The sequence below is a fragment of the Haliotis rufescens genome, unplaced genomic scaffold (genome assembly GCF_023055435.1).
Source record: "Haliotis rufescens isolate VD_foot unplaced genomic scaffold, xgHalRufe1.0.p SCAF_3, whole genome shotgun sequence".
Lineage (NCBI taxonomy): Eukaryota > Metazoa > Mollusca > Gastropoda > Lepetellida > Haliotidae > Haliotis > Haliotis rufescens.
This window is the reverse complement of record NW_025964001.1, coordinates 2,583,077-2,610,813: the sequence shown is the minus strand read 5'-3', so window position 1 is coordinate 2,610,813 and position 27,737 is coordinate 2,583,077. Positions and strand designations below refer to the sequence as shown.

General features: G+C 43.2%; 1 protein-coding gene across 1 annotated transcript; it reads left to right on the top strand.

The window, feature by feature from the left end:
• The first annotated feature begins 2,717 nt into the window (after positions 1–2,717).
• LOC124148499 (gamma-butyrobetaine dioxygenase-like) lies at positions 2,718–27,291 on the top strand. Its single transcript, XM_046519609.2, has 15 exons — positions 2,718–3,533; positions 6,374–6,438; positions 7,158–7,252; positions 18,173–18,291; positions 19,548–19,690; positions 20,133–20,191; positions 20,376–20,451; positions 21,018–21,062; positions 21,855–21,979; positions 22,500–22,640; positions 23,395–23,455; positions 24,057–24,110; positions 24,567–24,635; positions 25,860–25,964; positions 26,882–27,291. The coding sequence occupies exons 1-15, from the start codon at positions 3,404–3,406 to the stop codon at positions 26,987–26,989; spliced, it is 1,395 nt and encodes a 464-aa protein (XP_046375565.2). The 5' UTR covers positions 2,718–3,403; the 3' UTR covers positions 26,990–27,291.
• Positions 27,292–27,737: the final 446 nt, after the last annotated feature.

Genomic DNA, 27,737 nt, shown 5'->3' with positions numbered 1-27,737 from the left:
AATAAGCAGATACTCCTCATCCAGGTGTAGCTGCGCCAAGAACAACATTGGATGTCCCCTTGGATGCAATTGTGCTATGTCATGCCTAAACAGAAACAACTTACCTACCTCTCCAGAAGAGATAGTGACATTACTTCACAGCCCTTGACACTGTGATGTAATTTTTATATACATGTAATTCATAATACTACAAGTATTTATGTTTTTTTCACTCAATTGATTAACTAGTGCAATGCTTGGGCAAAAGTGCAATATATCTACAATTGTGAGTGAAACTATGTCCATTTTAATTGAAATCTGACTTTGGGGGTGGGTTGGTGTCGCTAGAGAAATTAGCTTTCAATATATCATTTGGTTAATCGTCAGGGATTAATTTACCACAGAAGTCAGTGAATAATGTACATCATTGCAAAGACGATGTAAAAAGCTTTCATATGATATATTACATGACCATGTTGAAGAACTACATTACATATTGATTTTGAAAACAGGTCAAAATGGCAGCCATCTAGAAATTCAAGATGGTCATCATAGATGTTCATAGAAAAACTTGAAACATCATTTTTCTTTATGATTTTATTATTTTTGTGTGTTTTTAAGCATTGTTGCAATTATCCTACTCATCCATTACATTAACATAATCTACCACCATATCTCAAAAAGCAATTTTCGTCAAAATTTGTTTTTGAGGGGTGGGGTAACATTGTATACATTATCTGAGCCCCTATATATTTTCATTTTGTTTTCTGAATAGGATAGCACAGTGGTTTAAGGCAGATTTTGATATGCAGTTATAGTGGTTTTATTGCCAAAAGTCATTGGAATAAGTGTTTTACCTTTGAAAAAGAAGGACAAAACATGATTTATATCAATGTTTTCACTGAGAAATAGAATAACAGTTAAATGAAACAAACTTTGCCAAATTCATTTAACCGAACATATTACCTGTAATCAAAGGTATAATAACTTAATAAAATTGTTAAAGCCACTTTTGTCAAACTATGCATTTTTCCTTGCGTTTACGCAATTGCAATTTTTTAATTTGAAGTTTATACGATATACGGCTTTTCCATTGGACAAGAGGTCGGTCACATGACCGCGAAATTGTCGTTCATAAGTGTATGACTACTTCCACATCCCTGGGGAAAGCCCTGGGAATTCCCTAGCACGAATACATACAGAAACGTTCTTTCTGAACATTTATAACCTTTAATCTTGGACTAAGCGTTCCAGTAAACATTGAGAAAAGTCAGAGAGTTTGACAGCATCATAGTTCACGAATATCCTCGCTACGAGCCATCTTAGTGAACAAAACGAAGAAATGCACTTCCAAACTATCATAGTATCGACTCGATCCGAGTCTAGGCAGACAGTGACAGTCTACAGCAATCTGTGATTTACCTAAGTGTTTATTTGACACATCTTTAATCGCTTGTCGGCTAGTTGATCAATGATGACTAAATCCTGTAACCCTCACTTTTATCATGTCAGCCATTTTGACGTCTTGTACATGTATTACGACGCGCTGTCACTGTGGCTGACTTACGGAGGTAGTTCTTAGCATACCTTTCTCCTCTAATGAGGATATCATTTGAGTACATTTGTTTACTGAAACTCCGACGTTCATACAGTTTGGCCCTCACGCTATAAAGGTTCATACTCCAGTGAACTCACACAACGTGAAAGTCAATTCTTAAATGACCCCGTGAAAATTCACGCACACACTTGCAAGCTTACTTACTACACAGTGAAAATTGTATACAGATACCTTCTTTATGCAATAGAAAGGTTTAAGGTAAGGGCACGACGTGGTCTGGAATTATCATCTTGCAGTTCAACATTTCTGCCGATAGTTCCAGCGAATGTACAACGACAGGACGCAAACAGCATTCGTCGACATATCTCTGTCTAGTCAAATGTCTATTCACAATAATAAGATCAGTTCGCCTGCCATGCCTTACACCGCCCCAGACTATGACACTACCGCCCTCATACCGATTATGGTCCAGAATTGTTGCCCTTGCATACCGCATGCCGCTACGTCGCCAAAAACGTTTTCTGCCATCTGTGAATCGGATGCAAAACCTTGATTCGCCTGTAAGCATGGTGTAACACAGCCTTCACATGACGCCTTGCTTTCAGGCGGACTACATAGAGCCGGTTTTTAACGGTGGATTTTGAAATTGGCCTTCCTGATAGTGTACGGAATGCTCTATTGGTAACAGGAGCAAATTTGAATCCATTGCGTAGTGCAATTTTTGCCATGAGGGGAGTTGGTCTAAGCGTCGTTTTTAGCCCTGCCACGCATAGGTCTCATTGCAACCCACCCGTTTGATGGTACTTTTCCCACAGAAACTACATTTTTTATTTGCCAAATAGTCGGGCAACTTGTGATATTGACGTCACCTCTTTGTCATCACCACAATTCGCCGCCATTTTGCCTGTTGGACCCGTGAAAACCCGAGGTAGAATAGGTCTTTAGCATCTCATGCTTGCCGTAAAAGGCGACTATGCTTGTCGTAAGAGGCGACTAACGGGATCGGGTGGTCATGCTCGCTGACTTGGTTGATGCATGTCATCGTGCCCCAATTGCTTGGATCGATGCTCATGATGTCAAATCACTGGATTGTCTGGTCCAGACTCGATTATTTACAGACCGCCGTCATATAGCTGTAATAATGCTGAGTGCGGCGTTAAACAAAAAAACAAGCAAAAAAAACCAAACATATATATTACGTTTATCGAATTTCACTGTAGGGAGTTCACAGCATCTCTGACACCTCTGGTTTTTTAAACTTGTATATGTATAATTAGATACCAGCACCGGACTTTCAAAGGGTCCTTATTATTCTAATCCAATCCCTGCAATGGCAGCCATATTGAAGTTGGCTACTTTGTCGTCCATCTATGGGCGATTTTATCATGTGTCAATATGCAAAGTTTATATCCGGTACGTATAGAGTGCGTGGAATAAACCGTATTTTGATTGTTACTGTGCTATGGCCTATCATTATGCAACATTCGTGCAGTTTTGTTATGATTCTTGTTAGCATAAACTTGATAACCCTGTTAGTATTTCCTGTTTAACATGATGCTGCAAACCTTTCAGAAAAATAATCAGATGAGCTTCTGGGAATTTTCCATCGCATGACATGGACGGATTACACTTACCGTGGTTCCTTTGTTACATATCTCAAGTTTTACGATTACGTGCGAAATTGGAACCGTTAAAAAAACCATCTGTCTTTTTAAGAAATTTACCCACAACCTACATGTATATATGTCAGATTAAAGACCTTTCGCTGGAGGAAACTTCCAATATCCAGTTCACGCACGCCCTTCGTGTGTGTATACAAATATACATATATACATATGTTACAGTAACGATCAACTTTGCAGAAGCATGTATCGTGCTGTGCTCCGACTCTGTAAGAAACAAGTATTGGAAAAATCAGTTCAAAGCTGGCATCAAGAATGTCGGGTACTTGGATTGTCCGCTGATTCCAATTCAAAAAGATTTACAAGCAACACAGGTAATGTAAACTTTTGTTTTTCGTAAAGGTGGAATTGTTGAACAATGTGAGAAATGGTATGAATACACAATATATGGTTCCGTGAGACAACACAAAGTTCCAAACTCTGAAAGATGATGTACATATTATAATCTAGAGAATATCGAAGATCTGTATCAGTTCACCTTCATATGGCCATCCTGTTATAAGGCGGTGTGTGTTATTGTTGAACAATCATTGTAACTGTGTCATATTGTTTCTGTTGAGATTCTTTTGCAATTCATTGAACTGTGTTTGGGCAGTGATAAGTCGTCGAGGAAAGGTAAGCAGTTGTCAGGAAGTTACTATATTTAGATGCTGGTGTTGCATGTACACTTCCGGTTACCACGGACGTTGATAGAATGTTGTAGAAACGTCTGTAATGTTCTCGTGCCGATGGACTGATGAGGACAGCTTTCATGTGAGGATCGCTCATTATCCATGATTCCCTGCCCGTCGCCGCATGGTGAAGATATATTACTATCACTGACATTTGCTATCACCACTGCATTTTTGTATTCGATACTGACCACTTCAATCATAGTATATATTACCATTGAATATTGCAATGCTGCTCTGTTGTGTATTGCCATGGTAATTGCTGTACAGCTATTCGTATTGAATTGTAAACCTAGTTATTTTTTGTAATACATTTCTTGATTGTATGCCGCTTGTTGTTTGTTTGTTGGTTTCACACAAGGTTCTTTCACATACACATTTCTGGATTAATATATTGTTTCAGTGTGGGAATCGCCACGAAACAATCCTTAAAAGATATTCGAAAGCAATATATGCCAAATAAATATCCACACACACCTGTCGGGAATCGCATGTTAACCCACACACGTCTGTCGGGAATCTCATGTTAATCCACTGACGTCTGTCGGGAATCTCATGTGGATCCACTGACGTCTATCGGGAATCTCATGTTAACCCACACACGTCTGTCGAGAATCTCATGTTAACCCACACACGTCTGTCGAGAATCGCATGTTAACCCACACATGTCTGTCGGGAATCTCATGTTGATCAATACATGTCTGTCGGGAATCTCATAATGATCAATACACGTCGGGAAACTCATAATGATCAATACACGTCTGTCGGGAATCTCATGTTGACTCACGTCTGTCGAGAATCGCATGTTAACCCACACACGTCTGTCGAGAATCTCATGTTAACCCACACACGTCTGTCGAGAATCTCATGTTAACCCACAAACGTCTGTCGAGAATCGCATGTTAACCCACACATGTCTGTCGGGAATCTCATGTTGATCAATACATGTCTGTCGGGAATCTCATAATGATCAATACACGTCTGTCGGGAATCTCATGTTGACTCACGTCTGTCGGGAATCGCATGTTAACCCACACACGTCTGTCGAGAATCTCATGTTAACCCACACACGTCTGTCGGGAATCTCATGTTGACTCACGTCTGTCGAGAATCGCATGTTAACCCACACACGTCTGTCGAGAATCTCATGTTAACCCACACACGTCTGTCGGGAATCTCATGTTGACTCACGTCTGTCGGGAATCTCATGTTGACTAACGTCTGTCGAGAATCGCATGTTAACCCACACACGTCTGTCGAGAATCTCATGTTAACCCACACACGTCTGTCGGGAATCTCATGTTGATCCACTGACGTCTGTCGGGAATCTCATGTTAACCCACACACGTCTATAAGGAATATCATGTTAACCCACACACGTCTGTCGGGAATCTCATGTTAATCCACACACGTCTATCTTGAATCTCATGTTAACCCACACACGTCTATTAGGAATCTCATGTTAACCCACACACGTCTATAATGAATCTCATGTTAACCCACACACGTCTATAAGGAATCTCATGTTAACCCACACATGTCTATGATGAATCTCATGTTAACCCACACACGTCTGTTGGGAACCTCATGTTGATCCACACACATCTGTTGGGAATCTCATATTGATCCACACGCGTCTGTTGAGAATTTCATGTTAACCGACACACGTTTATAAGGAATCTCATGTTAACCCACACCCATCTGTTGGAAATCTCATGTTGATCCACACGCGTCTGTTGGGAATCTCATGTTAACCCACACACGTCTATAGGGAATCTCATGTTAACCCACAAACGTCTATCTTGAATCTCATGTTGAGATTGTCTGTCTTTCCCAACTATCAACCAAACGGACTGTCTGCTCATGAAATGCTAACGTGGAATGGTGCTGGTACCTTAGTTCAAACTGTCCTTCACAGCCAATCCCTGACCCGTGAAGATCCGGGGTAGAATAGGTCTTCAGCAACACATGCTTTCTGTAAAAGGCGACTATGCTTGTCGTCAGAGGCGACTAACGGGATCGGGTGGTCAGGCTCGCTGACTTGGTTGATGCATGTCATTGATCCCAATTGTGTGGATACGATGCTCATGATGTCAAGCACGGGATTGCCTGGTCCAGACTCGATTATTTACAGACCGCCGTCATATAGCTGGAATATTGCTGAGTGCGGCGTTATACAACAAACAACCATAAAACAAACAGTCAGTCCAATCGATATGAACCAAGAATGACTTCTTGATTTTAACTATGATCTATTATGCCAGAAAAATGGCCAGATCTCAATTCAGACTTAATTGCCGAAAGAAAGAGCACCACCGTCTTTGTTTGCAAGCACTGAAAATAGTACAGCCTGACCTTTTCTAGTTGTGTTTTAAATCATTATTATTACAAACTATGAAGTGCATCGCCTATAACGTTTTCCTGTCCATATATATTATTGTTTTATCCGAAGGTTTTCTCCGTCACTACTCTTACATTTCCAGCATCATCAGCATCAAAGTCCAGTTATGAGAGTCTGGTTGAAAGACGACTATTTATGAAGACAGCAGTAAGTCAATAAAATCTTGCAAAAGCAATTCAAGCTCCCACATGTTTGATAGGAGATCCTATAACGTAATTATTAACGAAAGATGAAGTATATACCGTAACGGGCATTTGCAGACTATTAAAAAGCATAACATGACATAAATTGCATTGATACATAGTGACTGTTTTCAAATGATGTAGACCCGTGAAGATACGGGGTAGAATAGGTCTTCAGCAACCCATGCTTGTCGTAAAAGGCGACTATGCTTGTTGTAAGAGGCGACTAACGGGATCGGGTGGTCAGGCTCGCTGACGTGGTTGATGCATGTCATCGTATCCTAATTACGTGGATTGATGATGATGATGTCAAATCACTGGATTGTCTGGTCCATATTCGATTATTTACAGACCGCCATCCTATAGCCGGAAAATTGCTGGTGCGGCGTTAAACAACAAACAAACAAATCAAATGATGTAGAGTATAATCTTGTATTTCCTAAGTATGAGACAAATTAAGATAGTTTTTTGTTTGTTGTTTAACGCCGCACTCAGCAATATTCCAATTATATGACGGCGGTCTGTAAATAATCGAGTCTGAACCAGACAATCCAGTGATTGACATCATGAGTATCAATCCACCCAAGATAAGTAGTGGTGGCATGTTGAGGGTAACAGTGATACATAGCAAATGAAAATAAGAAATGCGAGAACATATCTAAATGTCATCGTATCACCTGACAGTATGCAAGCTCAGCAGATGCCAAGGCCGCCGCTGTGACGACAGTTGACGGCGGCAAAAATGTTGCAATCAAATGGGACGACGGAAGCGTATCAAGGTAAGCCATCAATATCAATACCATGTTAAAATAACATTACTATTTAATAATGTCTTTGTGTTTCGTATATCAACAGAAAACGCTGATGGTTGTAACATACATTGTATTGAAGTATTATCAATGTACATGCAATAGTAAAATATCTTACTATTGTGTCTTTATACTTTATACTGGGGCGGTCGGGTAGCCTTGTGGTTAAAGCGTTCGCTCATCACGCCGAAGACCCGGGTTCGATTCCCGACATGGGTAAGAAAAGAGAGAAATGCGCTACATTACAAGAGAGAATTGTCTTAGATATATCTGACTGTAAGAAGTGTATGGAAAAACTATCACACGCAAACACAAAAATTGACAAGCGATTAACTGATCTGCGAAAGACAGTGAGTGATGCAAACATGAAACTTGAAGAGAAAAGTTTGGAAATAACGCGGTTCTCCGACGACAAAAGTCTAGGTATTGCCAACTTAAAGTCCAAAGTTACCTTGCTGACAAATGGAATGAACTCACTGGAGAACGATTTATCTGAAGTCGACAAGTCTCACCGATCAACAAAACACAGTATGGACGAGTTAAGAAGAAACTCGTGGCCCTTGAAAAGCAGTTGAAGTAAACTTCAAACTATAAGTATATGACTAAAAAGGAATGGGTTGACAAAGCCGACAATCTAACCAGGATATTGCTGCGAAGAAGACAGGTGACGTCACTCTGATTGAAACCACAGCACAGCCACCTGTGTCACCCACATCTGGAATGAATAATCAAGAATGCAACAATATACAGACACAGCCTGTGACTCAACCGTCGCTCATACCTGTGGTAGTCTCAGGACCTGCACATATCCCAACATACAGTGAGCGCCTACAATCAATACCAGGCAGAACCAAGACGCCAACTGGACCTGTTCCGTCCCTACCTGCACAAGCTGGACCTTTATTAACAGAGACAAAGGAGACATCATCGCTCATCAAAACCATCGTAGGCAGAGACCAATGTGCAGCAACACGTGATGTTCCACAGGAATTATGTGCCGCTCCTCCAAGGGTAAGGACATCACACCTCTATATAGGTGGCATTAACAAATCCAATACAGTGGACTCTTTGAAACAATATTTGGATCAAAGACAAGTTACTATAACCTTTTTGAGATTCTTCAACCGCCCAGAGAGAAGATTTGCATCAGCACAAGTAAATGTCCTGATGCGAGATAAAGAAAGACTTGAAGACTCTTCATTTTGGCCGGTGGACATTATCGTCAAGCCATGGCTCTCTAGAGAACAATTCTGGCAAAAGATCCACACCAGAGAAGGAACACATGAACATCAAACTTATGAACAGAAGCAATAGACTTAATATGATGTGCTGGAACGCAAGGGGAATCATGTCGAGCGTGCCTTACCTCAACAAGTGTTTATCTGAGCATTGTATTGACATATGTGCCATTGCAGATCACCAACTTAGACAGTACAACTTGTCTTTTATGGATGTCCTTAATGAAAACTACTTTAATATTGCTAGCCCAGCTCCAGAGCAGCAACACCACACTTACAGTGCGTGCTCAAGTGGAGGCACCGCCATACTGTGCCATAAAAGGCTTCATAAGTATATATCTGAACTGACACTGGACTGTGATAGTGGTCGGATAACAGGGATAGAGCTCATCAACCAAGATACTAGCTTTACTTACTTGTTCTCGGTATACTTACCTCCCTCAAACAGATCACTAGAAGTGTTCCGGCACTATCTCCAACAACTGCAGGACATTTATGAAGCATACGCTCTCAGGGGACAAGTTATCCTCCTTGGTGACTTCAATGCAGGACTATGTGGACCAATATATTGCAAGAAACTTGACCAGAGAGGTAAAGCCCTCACCGATTTTATCAAACAACATAGTCTAGTACCTGTCAATATGCGGAATGATTGCAGAGGTCCAATTTTTACATTCCAAGCTTATGATGGTGGACCACAGTCGGCAATTGATTATATTCTGATTCCTGAGGAGTTATCTGAACTGACGACATTTGTGCAAGTGAAGGGAGATAATCCCTATAATATCTCTGATCATCACCCAGTAATATGCTCCTTGATTAACAGCATCATTGAAGAAGAAGACAGTCAACCTCACTTCTCCAAGCCGTCCTGGGAAAAGGTCATAAGGGATGGCACCCTAAAGGATTACACCAGTAGCGTCTCCCACCTGCTGTGGTCAGTCTCTCTTCCAAAGCAGGGGTGTAGTTCAGAAACTGTTGAAACATTTCACGCCAATATAGTTCGCTGTATTATCACATCATCAGATCAATTTATTTCACAATCCAAATTCTCTAAGCACTTAAAGCCATATTGGAAAGGTGCAGTGAGAGAACATCACCATGCTATGATGATGCGCAGAGATATATGGATTAAGAATGGACGTCCAAGGGGAATGGATCATGAAGAGTTCAAACAATATAAGGAAACGAAAGACTCCTTTAGAAACGCACTCAAGACTGCTGCCCAGAAGTTTGAGGCTGAAGAGTTTAACAAGCTCGACGAGATAAGTGACGTTGACCAGAAGCTCTTCTGGGCCCTGCTACGACGAGGAAAAGGGAAACAACAGATCTCATGTTTGAATATTAAAAACAAACAGGTCCGACACCCCAAACAGATATGCAATGCCCTTGCAGATCATCTCAAAGATGTATTTATGGACAAATCTGAACCACATTATAATGATGATTTCAAAGGGGGCATTGACAAAGAAGTTGAGAAAATACGTCAAACAATCCAAGCAGAAGGTAACAAGGCTGAACTTCTATTTACTTCACAGGAGGAGGTATTTCGCTTGTGCCTCTCACTTAAAAACAACAAGGCAGCAGGTGCAGACAAAATCACCTATGAACACTTGAAGTATGGGGGAAAATATTTATCAAGATGTCTTGCTTTACTATTCAATCTCATATTACATTACAATCAGGATATATCCCAAGAGATTGGAAGAATGGGGTTATAGTACCCATATTTAAAGGCGGAGATAAATCTAAAATGTCTCCAGACTCTTATAGAGGCGTGACACTCCTTCCAGTTATATTTAAACTGTTTGAACTTGTGCTATCTAAAAGACTTCCACAGATCACAGATTCTGACACCTTCCCATGCAATCAACAGTTTGGTTTCCAAAAAGGAATGTCATCAATCCACAGATCATTTCTGGTACAAGAAACAGCTTACCATTACTCAGAGCGTTCTGATGTAGTTCATGTAGACTTCCTTGATAGCTCTAAGGCTTTCGACACTGTCTACCAGCCTGGCCTTCTCCTGAAACTCTACTATATGGAAGTGCCACATCCGCTCTGGACAATTTTTGATCATATTTACACGGATATGAGAAGTTGCGTTTTAGCAAACAACGAGAAGTCATACTGGTTTCAACTTCACAGAGGTGTTCGACAAGGGAGCATTTTATCTGCAAAACTATACCTACTGTATATAGATGAGCTCTTGCGAAACTTAGTTAGGAGTAAGAAGGGATCTGTTGTACTGGACGTCAGCATTACTGCTCCCACCCAAGCTGACGATATCACTTTGATCTCTCCAGTGCCAGCACATCTTCAAGAAATGGTGTCTATTTGTGAAACATACAGTGGGCAATGGAGGTTTACATTTTCTCCGTCAAAGAGCAAATTATTGACCTTTGGCCCATCAAGTGCCGCTAACATCAATATAACATTGTATGGTCAAGAAATCACTACTACAAGAGAAATTAAACATGTTGGAATTTTACTTGACTCGGAATACAGCTCCTGGGAACGGACATTAGATGCCTGCTCAAAGATTAGGTCTACCACAATGGCGTTGTTAAGAACAGGAGTCCACGTAAGAGGACTGAACCCTCTGGTGAGTTCCAACATCTTAAAGAGCGTCTGTGTACCAAGAGCCCTGTATGGATGTGAATTGTGGTGTGGCTTAAGCAAAGCTGAACTGTTATCTTTAGAGCGTGCCCAGAGAGCTGCATTAAAAATTGCACAAGGTCTCCCTCGAAGCACACGGACTGATATTTGTAATGCCCTAATTGGATGGACCCCCTTGGAATCTGAAATAGACAAGAGAAAACTTCTGTTTCTAGGGGACCTATGCAATAGTAGAATAACGTTCCTTCCGAGAAGAATTTTCAGTACTAGGCTTTCCCTCTCAAATTACTATTGCTCTACCACTTCCCTGGGTTATGTTCCTGACATTAAACGTATTATGTCTAAATATAATCTTGAGCAATTCTTGAGCAGCTTTAGTACCCATGGTACATTCCCCAGCTGTCATACCTGGAAGAAAATTGTGAAAGATGCCATTAAAGCGAATGATCTTGAAACCTGGAGAAAACGCATAAACTCTGATCCAGACCTAATGCATTTTAAACAAATTCATCCGGTTATCTCCCCTCACAAAGCATGGGAAATTGCTAGAAGAAACCCAGATCTGAAACAAGCTGCAACCTTCGTGATCCACATGTGCGCAGTCTGGAGACCTGGGAAAGTCCAGGGTGTGTGTGACATGTGTAAGTTTGCCCACCAGGACTTGCTCGTTCATGTTGTGTGTACATGTCCACAGACAGAGCAACTCAGAGACAATTTGTGGTGTAGCATAGTCGACACTTGTCCAGTGGAAGTCAGCGTGGCTCTCCATAACAAGCAGGAAATTGAGTTAGTTTGCTGTCTCCTAGCATGTACGCCCCCGATCCCAGCAAATCCAGATATGGTAGAGAACTTTGCAAAAGCTGCAATCAAAGGTCTCTTCCAATTGAAGAAATATATAGACCTTGTGAAGAAACATTCTGACATGTGAGCAGGGATAGACTTAACATAAGAATGCCTCTTTTCGTACACTTGTAAATACTGTATTTATATGTTTGTAACTCTCCTATGGAGGAATAAAGAATATATATATATCTGGATGTGCGGTAATCCAGGTGTTACTTTCTTACGATCTGTCATCTGTTTGTTCTCTTATCTCATCCTGGTAACTCTTACTGATTACAGGTAACCCAAGACGGTCACCAAATCATTCAATCAAATGTTTAGAAGCACATTTAAAGTTCTGGAGAAGGAATAAGCCACATACGTGGATTTATAATATGCACAAAGAAAAAAGTTAAGCACACCCTAATATATTTCATTAAGTTTGGTCCCAATATTTGTAACAGTCATGAAAGATAAAACTACGGGAAGAATTGTTTTCTCGAGATGATGTAATTAGTCATGCGTGGCGAAAGCTCACGTGCCATGCATGGTATTAAAATATGTACATAAAAAAATAAGACACTTACTGATATAACCACGAGTAAAAACATGTAGAAAATTGAACGCTACCACAGTGACAAGGAATGGCATTTTAAGGTATATGTATTTATGTCAAAGCAAGATTAACTTTGATAAAAGGGATAATGACAGGTTATCAGACTGGTAAACATTTAAAAAACTAAAACTGGCTGGTAGGAATGATTTTCGGGCTCTGTTTGTTTTCAGCATCGACATGCGCAGTCGGCGGCCAGAAGGTAGAAACGGATATTCAGAATTAAGTATATGACAGCTATCATTTAGTATCTTACGCGCCTTTTTGACAACTTGCTGCTCATAAATTTCGCCGATGTGTTGAAACTGGTTATTTTGCTTGCTGTATTAAAAAAATGTATTTTAGATTTATTTTGAACATACATGCTCCCATACCAGCAGTTAACATTAAAAACTAAAATGCTTTGAATAAATGTTATATAAAACGGAGAGTGTATTGTATTATCAAGTTTAAAGTACCCAAGACGCCGTAAGAAATACAATCGCTTTGGGTATTTTTATAAATCTGCTCCGTGTTACCATTCCAAGTGAGTTTTGAATCAATAATAGTGCCGAGATACTTATATTGTTCAACAAAATCAATATTTTCGTGAGAAATCTAAAATATTTTCCTTTGTCTTTTTAACATTTAGAGTAAGAAAATTAATCTTGCACCATCGTACAAATTTTGAAATTTGGGAGCGATAATCAATTTCAGATTGCTTTATGAATCATAAAGGCATCCTCTACTCCTCTCCCGGCCCTGTAGGCATCTTCTACTCGTCTCCCGGCTCTGTGGGCATCCTCTACTCCTCTCCCGGCCCTGTAGGCATCTTCTACTCCTCTCCCGGGCCTGTAGGCATCCTCTCCTCCTCTCCCGACCCTGTAGGCATCCTCTACACCTCTCCCGGCCCTGTAGTCATCTTCTACTCCTCTCCCGGCTCTGTAGGCATCTTCTACTCCTCTCCCGACCCTGTAGGCATCTCCTACTCCTCTCCCGACCCTGTAGGCATCTCCTACTCCTCCCCCGGCCCTGTAGGCATCCTCTACACCTCTCCCGGCCCTGTAGGCATCCTCTTCTCCTCTCCCGGTCCTGTAGGCATCCTCTTCACCTCTCCCGGTCATGTAGGCATCCTCTACTCCTCTCCCGGCTAAGTAGACATCCTCTACTCCTCTCCCGGCTCTGTAGGCATCCTCTACACCTCTACCGGCTCTGTAGGCATCTTCTACTCCTCTCCCGACCCTGTAGGCATCCTCTACTCCTCTCCCGGCTCTGTAGGCATCCTCTACTCCTCTCCCGGCCCTGTAGGCATCCTCTACTCCTCTCCCGGCTCTGTAGGCATCTTCTTCTCCTCTCCCGGCCCTGTAGGCATCTTCTACTCCTCTCCCGGCCCTGTAGGCATCCTCTAAACCTCTCCGGGCCATGTAGGCATCTTCTACTCCTCTCCCGGCTCTGTAGGCATCCTCGACTCCTCTCCCGGCCCTGTAGGCATCCTCTACTCCTCTCCCGGCATTGTAGGCATCCTATACACCTCTCTCCCGGCTCTGTAGGCATCCTCTACTCCTCTCCCGGTCCTGTAGGCATCCTCTACTCCTCTCCCGGTCCTGTAGGCATCCTCTACTCCTCTCCCGGCCCTGTAAGCATCATCTACACCTCCCCCGGCCCTGTAGGCATCCTCTACACCTCTCCCGGTCCTGTAGGCATCCTCTACTCCTCTCCCGGTCCTGTAGGCATCCTCTTCACCTCTCCCGGTCCTGTAGGCATCCTCTACACCTCTCCCTGCTCTGTAGGCATCTTCTTCTCGTCTCCCGGCTCTGTGGGTATCCTCTACTTCTCTCCCGGCTCTGTAGGCATCTTCTACACCTCTCCCGACCCTGTAGGCATCCTCTACTCCTCTCCCGGCCCTGTAGGCATCCTCTACACCTCTCCGGGCCATGTGGCCATCTTATACTCGTCTCCCGGCTCTAGGCATCTTCTACTCCTCTCCCGGCCATGTAGGCATCTTCTACTCGTATCCTGGCCCTGTAGGCATCTTCTACTCCTCTCCCGGCCCTGTAGGCATCCTCTAATCCTCTCCCGGTCCTGTAGGCATCCTCTACACCTCCCCGGCCCTGTAGGCATCCTCTACACCTCTCCCGGCCCTGTAGGCATCCTCTACTCGTCTCCCGGCTCTGTAGGCATCCTCTATTCCTCTCCCGGATCTGTAGTCATCCTCTTCTCCACTCCCGGCCCTGTAGGCATCTTCTACTCCTCTCCCGGCCCTGTAGGGATTCTCTACACCTCTCCAGGCCCTGTAGGGATTCTCTACACCTCTCCGGGCCATGTAGGCATCTTCTACTCGTCTCCCGGCTCTGTAGGCATCCTCTACACCTCCCCGGCCCTGTAGGCATCCTCTACACCTCTCCGGGCCATGTAGGCATCTTCTACTCGTCTCCCGGCTCTGTAGGCATCCTCTACACCTCTCCGGGTCATAAAGACATCCTCTTCTCCTCTCTCGGCCCTGTAGGCATCCTCTTCTCCTCTCCCGGCCCTGTAGGGATTCTCTACAACTCTCCGGGCCATGTAGGCATCTTCTACTCGTCTCCCGGCTCTATAGGCATCCTCTACACCTCTCCGGGCCATGTAGGCATCTTCTACTCGTCTCCCGGCTCTGTAGGCGTCCTCTACTCCTCTCTGGGTCATATAGACATCCTCTTCTCCTCTCCCGGGCCTGTAGGCATCCTCTACTCCTCTCCCGGCCCTGTAGGCATCCTCTACTTCTCTCCCGGCCCTGTAGGCATCCTCTACTCCTCTCCCGGTCCTGTAGGCATCCTCTTCACCTCTCCCGGTCCTGTAGGCATCCTCTACACCTCTCCCGGCCCTGTAGGCATCCTCTACTCGTCTCCCGGCCCTGTAGGCATCCTCTATTCCTCTCCCGGATCTGTAGTCATCCTCTTCTCCACTCCCGGCCCTGTAGGCATCTTCTACTCCTCTCCTGGCCCTGTAGGGATTATCTACACCTCTCCAGGCCCTGTAGGGATTCTCTACACCTCTCCGGGCCATGTAGGCATCTTCTACTCGTCTCCCGGCTCTAAAGGCATCCTCTACACCTCTCCGGGCCATGTAGGCATCTTCTACTCGTCTCCCGGCTCTGTAGGCGTCCTCTACTCCTCTCTGGGTCATATAGACATCCTCTTCTCCTCTCCCGGGCCTGTAGGCATCCTCTACACCTCTCCCGGCCCTGTAGGCATCCTCTACTTCTCTCCCGGTCCTGTAGGCATCCTCTACACCTCTCCGGGCCATGTAGGCATCTTCTACTCGTCTCCCGGCCCTGTAGGCGTCCTCTACTCCTCTCTGGGTCATATAGACATCCTCTTCTCCTCTCCCGGGCCTGTAGGCATCCTCTACACCTCTCCCGGCCCTGTAGGCATCCTCTTCACCTCTCCCGGTCCTGTAGGCATCCTCTACACCTCTCCCGGCCCTGTAGGCATCCTCTTCACCTCTCCCGGGCCATGTAGGCATCTTCTACTCCTCTCCCGGCCCTGTAGGCATCCTCTACACCTCTCCCGGCCATGTAGGCATCTTCTACTCGTCTCCCGGCCCTGTAGGGATTCTCTACACCTCTCCGGGCCATGTAGGCATCTTCTACCCGTCTCCCGGCTCTATAGACATCCTCTTCTCCTCTCCCGGCTCTGTAGGCATCCTCTACACCTCTCCGGGCCATGTAGGCATCTTCTACTCGTCTCCCGGCTCTCTAGGCATCCTCTACTCCTCTCCCGGCCCTGTAGGCATCCTCTACTCCTCTCCCGGCCCTGTAGGCACACTGAAATGGGTGAAGTAAATGTTCTGTCTGTCTTAATTGTAAAGATTTAACAATACGTTCAGTGGTATAGTTAATGGGGGTTCTATGACAATCCACATAAAATTAAAGTATGATGCGGAATGAAGCTGTTGCTACATTTTGCTGAGCAATTGCAAAATATAGCCCCATCACCATAGAACCCCCATCATCTACACTACTATACATACCGTATAGATTATCAGGACCTGTAGCTTTGCGGAAATGTATTTTAGAAAATGATTGTAGCAAATCACAGATAGTTCTTATTGTGTTTCACAATCCGGTAAAGCATTTCGGAACACGTCTCTTTTTTTACTGAAATCTGAAGGGTCAAAGCGAGTGTACAACATATTCAACTCGTGGGCAAAGTTTCGGTTATCTGCAACACTTATTTCTGCTCGTTTCTTATCTGTTCCAAATATTGTCTTAACGCCCTCCCATGACCGTCCAAGATCACAGTCAGCAAAACTGTCTTTCTATTTTTACTTGTATTGGACTTAACATTTTTTCCGTGGCACGTGATATTTAACCTTCAATTTGTCCCCAACACAAAAGCTCTTTTCTTTTTATTTAGCACTGACTTAAGTTCTTTTGTTATCCACGGCTTATTGTTCGGAAATACTTTACAGTTTTTGAAGGCACAATACAGTCAACAAAGGAGTTATGTAATGAGTGACAACATCCATCAGTTCCTCAAGGTCCGTGCTAGAATTCGCGAACACGACCCAAGCCGTAAAATCAAAGCACCCTTTCAGGTGATCAAGATAATGTAGACGTGTCCACGATTTCACCGATTATAATGTTGGTTTGTAGGGAGGGGCTAAATAGACTGAATTGTAATCGGCTGTTCTAAGTGGAGCTTTCGCGTAAGATTTGAAAGCGCCCTTGTTATATTGACGTCTCTAACAGTTCTGAATGGCGTTCCGAAACCATCAATTTCGAGGCTTGAGTTCTCTATGTCAGGGTTGAACTAAGTTTCAGTGAAACAAAGCAGTCATCTAGGGTGCCCTAGTCATCTAAGGCGCCCCAGTCATCTAAGGCGTCCCAGTTATCTAAATTGTCCCAGTCATCTAGGGTGCCCCAGTCATTTAAGGCGCCCCAGTCATCTAAGGCGCCCCAGTCATCTAGGGTGCCCCAGTCATATTAGGCGCCCCAGTTATCTAGGGTGCCCCAGTCATCTAAGGCGCCCCAGTTATCTAAATTGTCCCAGTCATCTAGGGTGCCCCAGTCATCTAAGGCGCCCCAGTTATTTAAATTGTCCCAGTTATCTAGGGTGCCCCAGTCATCTAAGGGGCCCCAGTTATCTAAATTGTCCCAGTCATCTAGGGTGCCCCAGTCATCTAAGGCGCCCCAGTTATCTAGGGCGCCCAAGCTATCTAGGGCGCCCCAGTCATCTAGGGTGCCCCAGTCATCTAAGGTGCCCCAGTCATCTAAGGCGTCCCAGTCATCTAAGGCGCCGCATTTCGCTGTGTAGCTGTGTTTGGCAAACCATAAACCTATCATCATGGATTCGAATCCGATTCGCACCAATTATGTTTCTAGAATTGTCAGCACCATACCCGTGCTCGTGGGTTTCACCAATGTGTTACACGTCTGAGACCTCGTCACTTCGGACTTTACTCCCACATCAAGCTGACGCGTAGTGATATAACGGAAATACTGTTAAAAGCGGCGTTAAACCACCTCCCTCGCTCACTCTACCCAGCACTCATTATTATTCATTACTACGCCGTCATATTATGTAGTTTATCCTTTCTTTTTGCCGTAGCAGCGATTACATTTAAAATGCTTCTTTGCAGATATCACAGTTTGTGGCTTCGTCAATCTTGTCACTGTCCCTCCTGCCGCCAATCCACCAACCAGCCCATAGTGATCTGGAAGGATGTCGACGTCACTGTGTCAGCCGCCGAGTTGGACGGTATGCACACACATGATCTTGTTGGTCAAAGCCATATAGTTAATTAATACCTAAATCTCTAATCTTTATTTGTTTGTTGTTTAACGCCACCCTCAGCAATATTCGAGCTATTTGACGGCGGTCTGTAAATAATCGAGACCAGATAACCCAGTGATTCATAACATCCACGCATTGGGGACACGATGACATGCATCAACCAAGTCAGTGATCCCTTGAGTCGCCTCTAACGAAGAGCACAGTCACCTGTTACGGCAAGCATGGGTTGCTGAAGACCTATTCTACCTCGGGTTTTCACGGGTCTAAATCTCTAATAATAAATCATTTATTTTAAGATTACTTTCTTTTTACAGTATCGTACATTCTTAATTAATGTGTTGAATATATATAGTGTTCACAAGCTTCATTACGAAAAATACTAAACGTATAAATGGCTATATCCCTCATCTCCGGGAGATGAGTGAGTGAGTGAGTTGGGTTTAACGCCGCTTTTAACAGTATTCCAGTTATATCGCGGCGTGTCAGCTTAATGTGGGAGGAAAGCCCCAAGTGATGCAGGTCTCAGACGTTTACCACTTTGGTGAAACCCACGAGCAAGGGTATGGTGATGACAAACCTAGAAACATAATCGGGGCGAACCGGGATTCGAACCCACAATCATAGGTTTCTGGCGTGCCCAAGGGACGCAACTCTGCACAGCGAATCGAGGCGCCTTAGACGACTGGGCCACCCGTGCCCCCTCCGGGAGATGAAGTGGAAAGGTCAAACATGTTGCCTAAATGTATTATCAGTTTTTGTTGTAACCCTACCTGGTGCTCTGTTTTGGACGAGGACTGGTCGGCTGAGTATACAGTGTCTGAGTGGGGTATTCATGTTAAACTGCGGCATAGTATCTCATTGAGCTAGCACTATAAATCGGCATCAGTCCTGACTAGTACAAGCAGCCACAAACACACACGTACTTGCACGTCGCTGTATGAGTGCAGTAATCTTGAACGCGACATTAAACCCCATTTCACCTAACCTATTATCAGTGATATTTCATGGATTGCCTGGGATGAAATAACTACAATTATGGCGAACAGTAGGACATCTTACAGTAGACATCCATGGATAGTTTACATTTGCTTTGTATCAACAGTTCCTTTTGTACCCGTTTATCTACTTCTGTACAATTAACAGCTGTTAACAGCTGTACATCATGCCAATACTGTTTTGTAACGGTAAAGGTACGTTGACAGCCATGGTTAACTTCACAGGGGACAAGGTCATCAAGGTCATCTGGAGCGATGACAAGAACCATACAGGGTTATTTCCCTTACCTTTCCTGAAGCACTACAGCTACTCTGACAAATCACTGGCAGAAATAAATAATCAGCGCAAGATGATCTTCGACTCTGAGGTAGGCATCAGTTTTGCCATGTCATTGATTACCGGCCCGACGTTCATCAAATGGAAGAGCATAGTTATGTTAGTCAAAGAAAACATTCTGCTGTTACTGCTATTTTCCATCGTTTTTAACATTCATTTTAGTTTTCTTGCGTGATGTACATATATGTCACATGGCGTGGATTAAGTCGTTGCTGTAGTGTTACTATAAAACAATATTTCAAAGGTCGCAGACTGTTTCTAGTGTAAACTGTACCGTGACCTTGACCTTTAATATGGATGTTACTTGTCGGGGTGACGTGGCCATCCGTTCTGTGAACACCTGGTGACATCTGCGTCAACTTTATAGTTTTTCGTGAACAGGATTTTGAATGTATCGCTGGCATGTCGTTTGTTCCTTTTCCCATTGCTAATTGCTTGATTACTCTAACAAACTATTTATTCTTCGCCGCAAGGGTCAGATTCCTGAGGTAACTTATAGTGACGTTATGGGCAGTGACACCGGTCTGTTCAAGTAAGTGTATTTTTATATTTAACTGGGAAATGTTGTGATCGGTTCTACAGAAGAGATCGGTTGATTGCAATACATCTACAGATATTTGATGAATAAGTGTTGCACTTGTGCCCAATCCCTTTGTCTTTTTGGACAATAAAATATGTTTAATAAAAATTTGATGATGAGTCATTTGTTTTACCAGATGGCTAAACAAGCTCGATAAGTATGGAATATGTCTGGTGAAAGACGTACCGACGCAGGCCATGACTGTTAAAAAGGTGAGCAGTTGTATTCTAATATGAAAAACCAAAACTTGTAATACAATCTCAAATCAATACGTAATCATACACGCCGTTCGTGATTATCCAGTGTATTTTTATTCTATTCGGATAACTACTCGAACATATTCATTACAATAGGCCCATTACTGGTGTCACCCGCCGTGATATTGCTGGAATATTGCTAAAAGCGGCGTAAAACCATACTTACTCATTACAATAGCTTCATGCAAAACCCGAACCCAATGAAATGGCAGGGAAAACAGCCGTCCAATCAAATTGCACCCATGAGCGATAGGCTTTCAGTGCTAAGTTAGTCAGTGGTACGAGAGTATGGTGACGTCACTTCCGAAACGAAGCTCGAAGGCTTCTGAGTCCCAGGCAATGTTTCATTATATAGTTGAGATGTAGTACCCAGGATAACAGAGGGTGCATACATGTATGGCTTTAAGCATCACTGTTGCATATAATGCTGTATACTTTGATTTAAGTACTAATAGGTTTGTGCCACCAGACACGTTTTACAGATAAACCATTGATTTTGTTGTTGCATTGTGTGACACCAGGTGTTGGAGAGAATTGCGCGTATCCAATCAACTGTATACGGGGAGGCAGGTGATGTATTCAATTGTTTGTGAATTGTGTCTAGTTATAACGCTAATAACAAGAACTAGAATATTATTATCCCCTTACAAAGCGCTAGATACGCCTGCTCAAATGCATGGCTTTAACCCTTTGAATGGATTGGTTTGCATTCTGATTGCATTCCAAGCTCCCAATGCTGTATATAATGTGAGTGAGTGAGTGAGAGAATGAAAGAGTGAGTGAGAGAGAGAAAGAGTGAGTGAGAGAGAGAGAATGAGAGAGCGAGGGAATGTGTATGGTTTTACGCCGCCTTTAGCAATATTCCAGCAACATCACGAACCCGAGACTTTGGCGTGACGGCCGAGCGCTGTAACCACTAAACTACCCTACCGCCCCTATATAATATGAGACTTGATGTATTGAACAACGTCCACTAGACTGAGGGGTTTCAGGGTCAGAATAGAGCCCCGGTATATGATACTGGCTGTAAGAGTTTGGTGGTTGGCTGATAGCGGGTCATCGTTCCTCCATAACGCGGATTGTTACTGACGTTTCAGTTATTGGTTTGTCTGATCCAGACTTATCATCCAGATTAATTGGTTTGTCTGATCCAGACTTATCATCCAGATTATTTACAGTCTTACATGACGTACATGTAGCTGAAATATAGCTGGCAGATATGTAACAGCATTAATTAGTTACTCAAAAAGGGTTCATAATCACAAAACGTTTTTATCCTCATAAATCATGTTTGTTATCATTTGTCCTTCTATACGATGTTTTGAATATTTTAACTTCACATGTGTCTTATTCCAAAGATATTTGAAGTGATGGACACACCACAGCCTATCAATTTCGCCTTCTCACCCGTGAGACTGGAGTTACACATGGACCAGCCTATGTACGACTCTCCCCCGGGGCTTCAGTTCCTGCACTGTCTAAGGTAACAACAACTTACCCGTTTTAGCGTTATCCCCATTCATTTAACATTGAGAAGACAGTACTGACTGACTCGTACACTGAAGGCAAGATTGTGTTTTAAATTACATGTACCTTGTTATCACTTTCCTTCAGATTTGGACCGCCTCCGTGGTCTAGTTGTAGAGCGTCCGCCCGGAGAACGGAAGGTCCGGGGTTCGATCCCCAGCCGCGTCATACCAAAAGACGTTAAAAGATGGTTCTTGTTGTTACCCTGTCTGGCGCTCGGCATTAAGGGGCTAAAAGAAGGACTGGTCGGCTCGGAGTCAGTATACTGTGTCTGAGTGGAGTAGTCATGTTAAACTGCGGCATGGTATCTCAGTGGGCTAGCACTATAAATCGGCATCAGTCCGGACTAGTACAAGCAGCCACACACACACGTACATGCACGTCGCTATACAAGTGCAATAATCTTGGACGCAACGTTAAAACCAATTTCACCTCACCTCACCTCACCTAACCTCACCTCACCTCACCTTCTTCAGATTTGACAAAGAAGTGGAGGGAGGGCGTAACTTCTTGGTGGACATGTTCCACGTGGCCCACAGGTTCAGAGAGGAGTACCCAAAAGAGTTCCAGGACCTTGTTCGGATACCAGCCAACTGGGAAAGAGTTCACTACGATAGGTAAATGTATATCCATGTAAAAGGGAGGGTCAGGGAATATGTGGGGGCACGGGTGGACCAGTCGTCTGAGTTGTTGGATTCGCTGTGCAGAGTTGCGTCCCTTGGGCACGCCAGAAACCTATGATGGTGGGTTCGAATCCCGGTTCGCCCCGATTATTTTTCTAGGTTTGTCAGCACCATACCCGTGCCCGTGGGTTTTTTACCGAATTTGTAAACGTCTGTGACCTGCATCACTTCGGGCTTTCCTCCCACATTAAGCTGACACGCCGCGATATAACTGGAATACTGTTAAAAGCGGCGCTAAACCCAACTCACTCACTCACTCGTGGAATATATGTCACTCCGACAGGTCTTCAAGGCACACCAACCTTTTACAATGTCCACTGAACGCGTTTTGTCAAACACTTTTGTTCATGTCTTCTTGTAGGCACTACTGGAACAGATCACATCCAAGCCAGGATATCAAATTGTTATTCCTCAGTTGTAAATAACATGAATGCGGACTCCTTTTTTTATATGAGGCTATATGATTGTACGTGCAGGGAACCCTCTGTCAATACAACTGACCTTGTCAATACAGTGTCAGACAGTAATTAGGGTATTGACATAGTTTAGTCTTATGTGTGTTTCACATATATACTGTAACACACACCAATACCCCCACCCCACCCCAAACACACTCACACACGCGATGATTTTTTTCATGAAAGAACGAACAGCTGACTTTGTGATCATAACAGGTTTGTTGTTTCAGAGCCCTTCCTGTTCATATGTCTTTCCAAACACCGCACATAACCCTCAACAACGACGGAGAGGTAATATGGAGATACATTCATGTGTTTGCGACAAATGTATGTGTAGTGGTTGTGTTGTTGACAGGTTAGTTCTATACCAACAGTGGCTGGTATAGTGGTTGTGTTGTTGACAGGTTAGTTATATACCAACAGTGGCTGGTATAGTGGTTGTGTTGTTGACAGGTTAGTTATATACCAACATTGGCTGGTATAGTGGTTGTGTTGTTGACAGGTTAGTTATATACCAACTGCGGCTTGTATAGTGGTTGTGTTGTTGACAGGTTAGTTATATACCGACTGTGGCTTGTATAGTGGTTGTGTTGTTGACAGGTTAGTTATATACCGACTGTGGCTTGTATAGTGGTTGTGTTGTTGACAGGTTAGTTCTATGCCAACAGTGGCTTGTATATTGATTGTGGTGTTGACAGGTTAGTTATATACCAACAGTGGCTGGTATAGTGGTTGTGGTGTTGACAGGTTAGTTATATACCAACAGTGGCTTGTATAGTGGTTGTGTTGTTGACAGGTTAGTTATATACCAACTGTGGCTTGTATAGTGGTTGTGTTGTTGACAGGTTAGTTCTATACCAACTGCGGCTTGTATATTGACTTTCTATTTCAGATTGTTGGCGTTAGATGGAGTCCATCTCTTGTTGGACCTCTGCACACAAAAGAGGTATTGAGTATAACCAAGAACACCAACCACTGGTGAGAGATAAAAGTGTTTTTCATCGTAATTGAAAAGAACTAAAAGTAACTCAACTTAATCAGGCATTTTTTACTCGCCGAGAGCTAATCCCATCAGTACGCCAAATGTATAACATATTTATGCAAGGACATCACAAGTCAATGCATTGTAGCTGACATTCAACAACGGTGCTCCCAGATGGGAATGGTACGTTGGCTCATTCAGCACCCACCTGGTGTCTTCGACGTTGCTTTTACAGTGACTCTTGAAGGTTCTTGAATTTGTGGCTTTTAGTTAGTTCCTTCGTTTGTTCATTTGTATTATTGTGAGAAAATACGAATATGAAAACTCCTAAGAAATGTACTTTCAATAATATTAGTTTCCTGAAAGAATGAAAAAAATCTGTGGGCTGTTTTGTTACTTCGTCTGTTTCTATTGTTTTAGGAGGACGTGGAACCTTACTATAGAGCTTACAAAGTCATGGAACATTTTCTTAACACTTTCCCATTACAGGTAAACACAATTTACAATCACATATCGAGTGTTCCATTACTAGTTCGATTGTTAAAAGGAATTTAAGCAGAACAGTCAAGTTTGTACTGATAAGACGTTTCTAGCAAATGCGAATATTATAGATATTTTAGAATGCAAACATGCGCAGAACGTATTTAACTGATGTAAATATAAGAAAATGTAGAATATACTTAACACAATTTAGATGCTGCTGACACAGGTAAACGGTTGAAGTTGGCATGCACATAAAGTACCAAAATGTTTAAGATAATGTAGACAATGTTCCTTAATCGTCGGAGATGAATTTCACTTCTACTTGTATGTTGTAAATATGATAATTTAAGGAATAAATATATTTAACAAAAATACCATGTACATCGAAATAAATACAAGCTAATCTCTTCAATATCACATATACGGCTATACGAAATCTATCTCTATTTGTATATCATGCCATGTTGATAAGAAATGAATCCTTGTTACATATTTAACTGCTTCCACATTGTCGTGTATTCTGTACTATGGGCCTGTGGTCTTACAGTTATATATGAGTGTGAGTGAGTTGGGTTTAACGCCGCTTTTAACAGTATTCCAGTTATATCGCGGCGTGTCAGCTTAATGTGGGAGGAAAGCCCGAAGTGACGCAGGTCTTAGACGTTTACCATTTCGGTGAAACCCACGAGCACGGGTATGGTGCTGACAAACCTAGAAACATAATCGGGGTGAACCGGGATTCGAACCCACAATCATAGGTTTCTGGCGTGCCCAAGGGACGCAACTCTGCACAGCGAATCGCGGCGCCTTAGACGACTGGGCCACCCGTGCCCCCACAGTTATATATGAATAAACTGAATTGAATTGAATACTGATTAAAAAAGACCTTTGAAGATCCGGGGTTGATTAGGTCTTCAGCAACCCATGCTTGCCCTAAAAGGCGACTATGCTTGTCGTAAGAGGCGTCTAATAGGATCGGATGGTCAGGCTCGCTGACTTGGTTAATGCATGTCATCGTATTCCAATTACGTGGATCGATGCTCATGATGTCAGTTACTGGATTATCTGGTTCAGACTCGATATTTATAAACAGTCGTATGTAGCTGGAACATTGCTGAGTACGGCGTAAAACAACAAACAAACCAATATTCTTTGAAGTTGTATTTTCGGAACATATTTATTGCATGTAGCTCTTTCCCCATTGTATTTTATTGTTTATCCGTTTCTCAGTACCGACTCCGTATGCAGGCAGGGGATATGATCTCATTCAACAACAGGCGTGTTCTCCATGGGCGGGAGAGTTTTAACCCCAATGAAGGCATCCGGCATTTCCAGGTAACTGTTGGCGCCTTAACAATATACTAAGGGTTGGAATTTATTTATTTAGTAATTCAGTTTATTCATTTTAAGAATACTTTCATTTGTCTTTTCCTATTTGTATGGATTGTTCTTTGTTTTATTGTTCATAATGACGTGTAAGTGAGTGAGTATGGTTTTACGCCGCTTTTAGCAATATTCCAGCAAAATCACGCGGGGGGCACCAGTAATGGGCTGCACACATTGTACCCATGTCGGGAATCGAACTCGGGTCTTCTGCGTGACGAGCGAACGCTTTAACCACTAGGCTATCCGACCGCCCCAATAATGACGTGTAAGCAAGTAAATATCCCGATGGTTTTGAGGTTGTAAGTACATGTATGCTCCGTTGATAAACCGTTTGTTTCATGCGTTCTGTTTGAAAGGTGTTTTAATATTTTGAAAGATGGAGTTACGTGTGACCTTATTGGAACATCAGTTGACACATTGTAGGGTAAATGCGATGGTGCTCAAATCGGCTTTTAGCTCCAAAGTCACAAAACGGATGGTATGTACCTGTGAATGCATGGTGAATCACAGCTTTGAACTATTTCTTCATTAATTCATTACGCGTGAGTACCCATGAAGATCCGGTGGAGAATAGGTCTTCAGCAACCCGGAGACACGGGTGGCCCAGTCGTCTGAGGCGCCGCGAATCGCTGTGCAGAGTTCCGTCCCTTGGGCACGCCAGAACCCTATGGGTTTCACCGAAGTGGTAAACCTTTGAAACTTCGGGCTTTCCACCTACATTAAGCTGACACGTCGTGATATAACTGGAATAATGTTAAAAGCGGCGTTAAAACCCAACTCACTCATTCACTTCAGCATCCCATCCCATGCTTGACGTAAAAAGAGGCAACCAAATTATTTTACCAAATGAAATTTCCTTGTTACAGGGATGTTATGTGCAGATTGACGAGTTCAAGAGCCAGGTACAGGTGTTCTCTAACAAGTTTGGAGATGGCAAACTGGCAACGAGAGTGGGCAACATGGACATGCAATAGCTGATGGCAAGCTAAAAAACCATGTAGAAGGTGCTTGAACGTGATGACCCACTCAAGCTTGAGTTACATTGAGTTTCATCAGTCGCGCACATCTGACATATATATTAATTCAATTCTCAGTACATTTACTGTACTTGTACCGAAACAATGAACATCATCGATTGCATCCATGCATTCATTGCATCTAACTGTTACTGTACCGGAACCAACATCAGTGTATTGTTCAACCTATTCTTCCATCGATACATCAACATAATTATGAAAACCTGATCGAATAAAGCTAAAAACCTTTTTGACTGCAATATCCTGTTGTTGCCAACCTTGAACAGTCGTATACATGTAGCAGTTTTAATTGCACGTTCTGCTACAGCACTACAACTACTCTCACAAATCACTGGCAGAAATAAGTCAGGAGGCAGCGTCGGTGCATTGAAGACACAAGATTCTTGAAAACAGGGGGATATTGTTCCAAATTATAACTACTGATTGCTCCAATTGAGCTAGCGTAATCGGCTAGTTCTGGTCCTGTCGTAGACGCCGTTCTATTTCATCCCAGACTTGTTCAAAGAGGTGGAGGTCTGGGGAAACAGCCGGCCATGGCAGTACAGTTATGTTATGCTGTCTAAACAAATCTGTTACAGCACGTTCAACGTGATGTTACGTTTTGCATTTGCACAAAGGGTAGGGACCGCCTCCGTGGTCTAGTGGCAGAGCATCCGCCCGGAGAGCGGAAGGTCCGGGGTTCGAC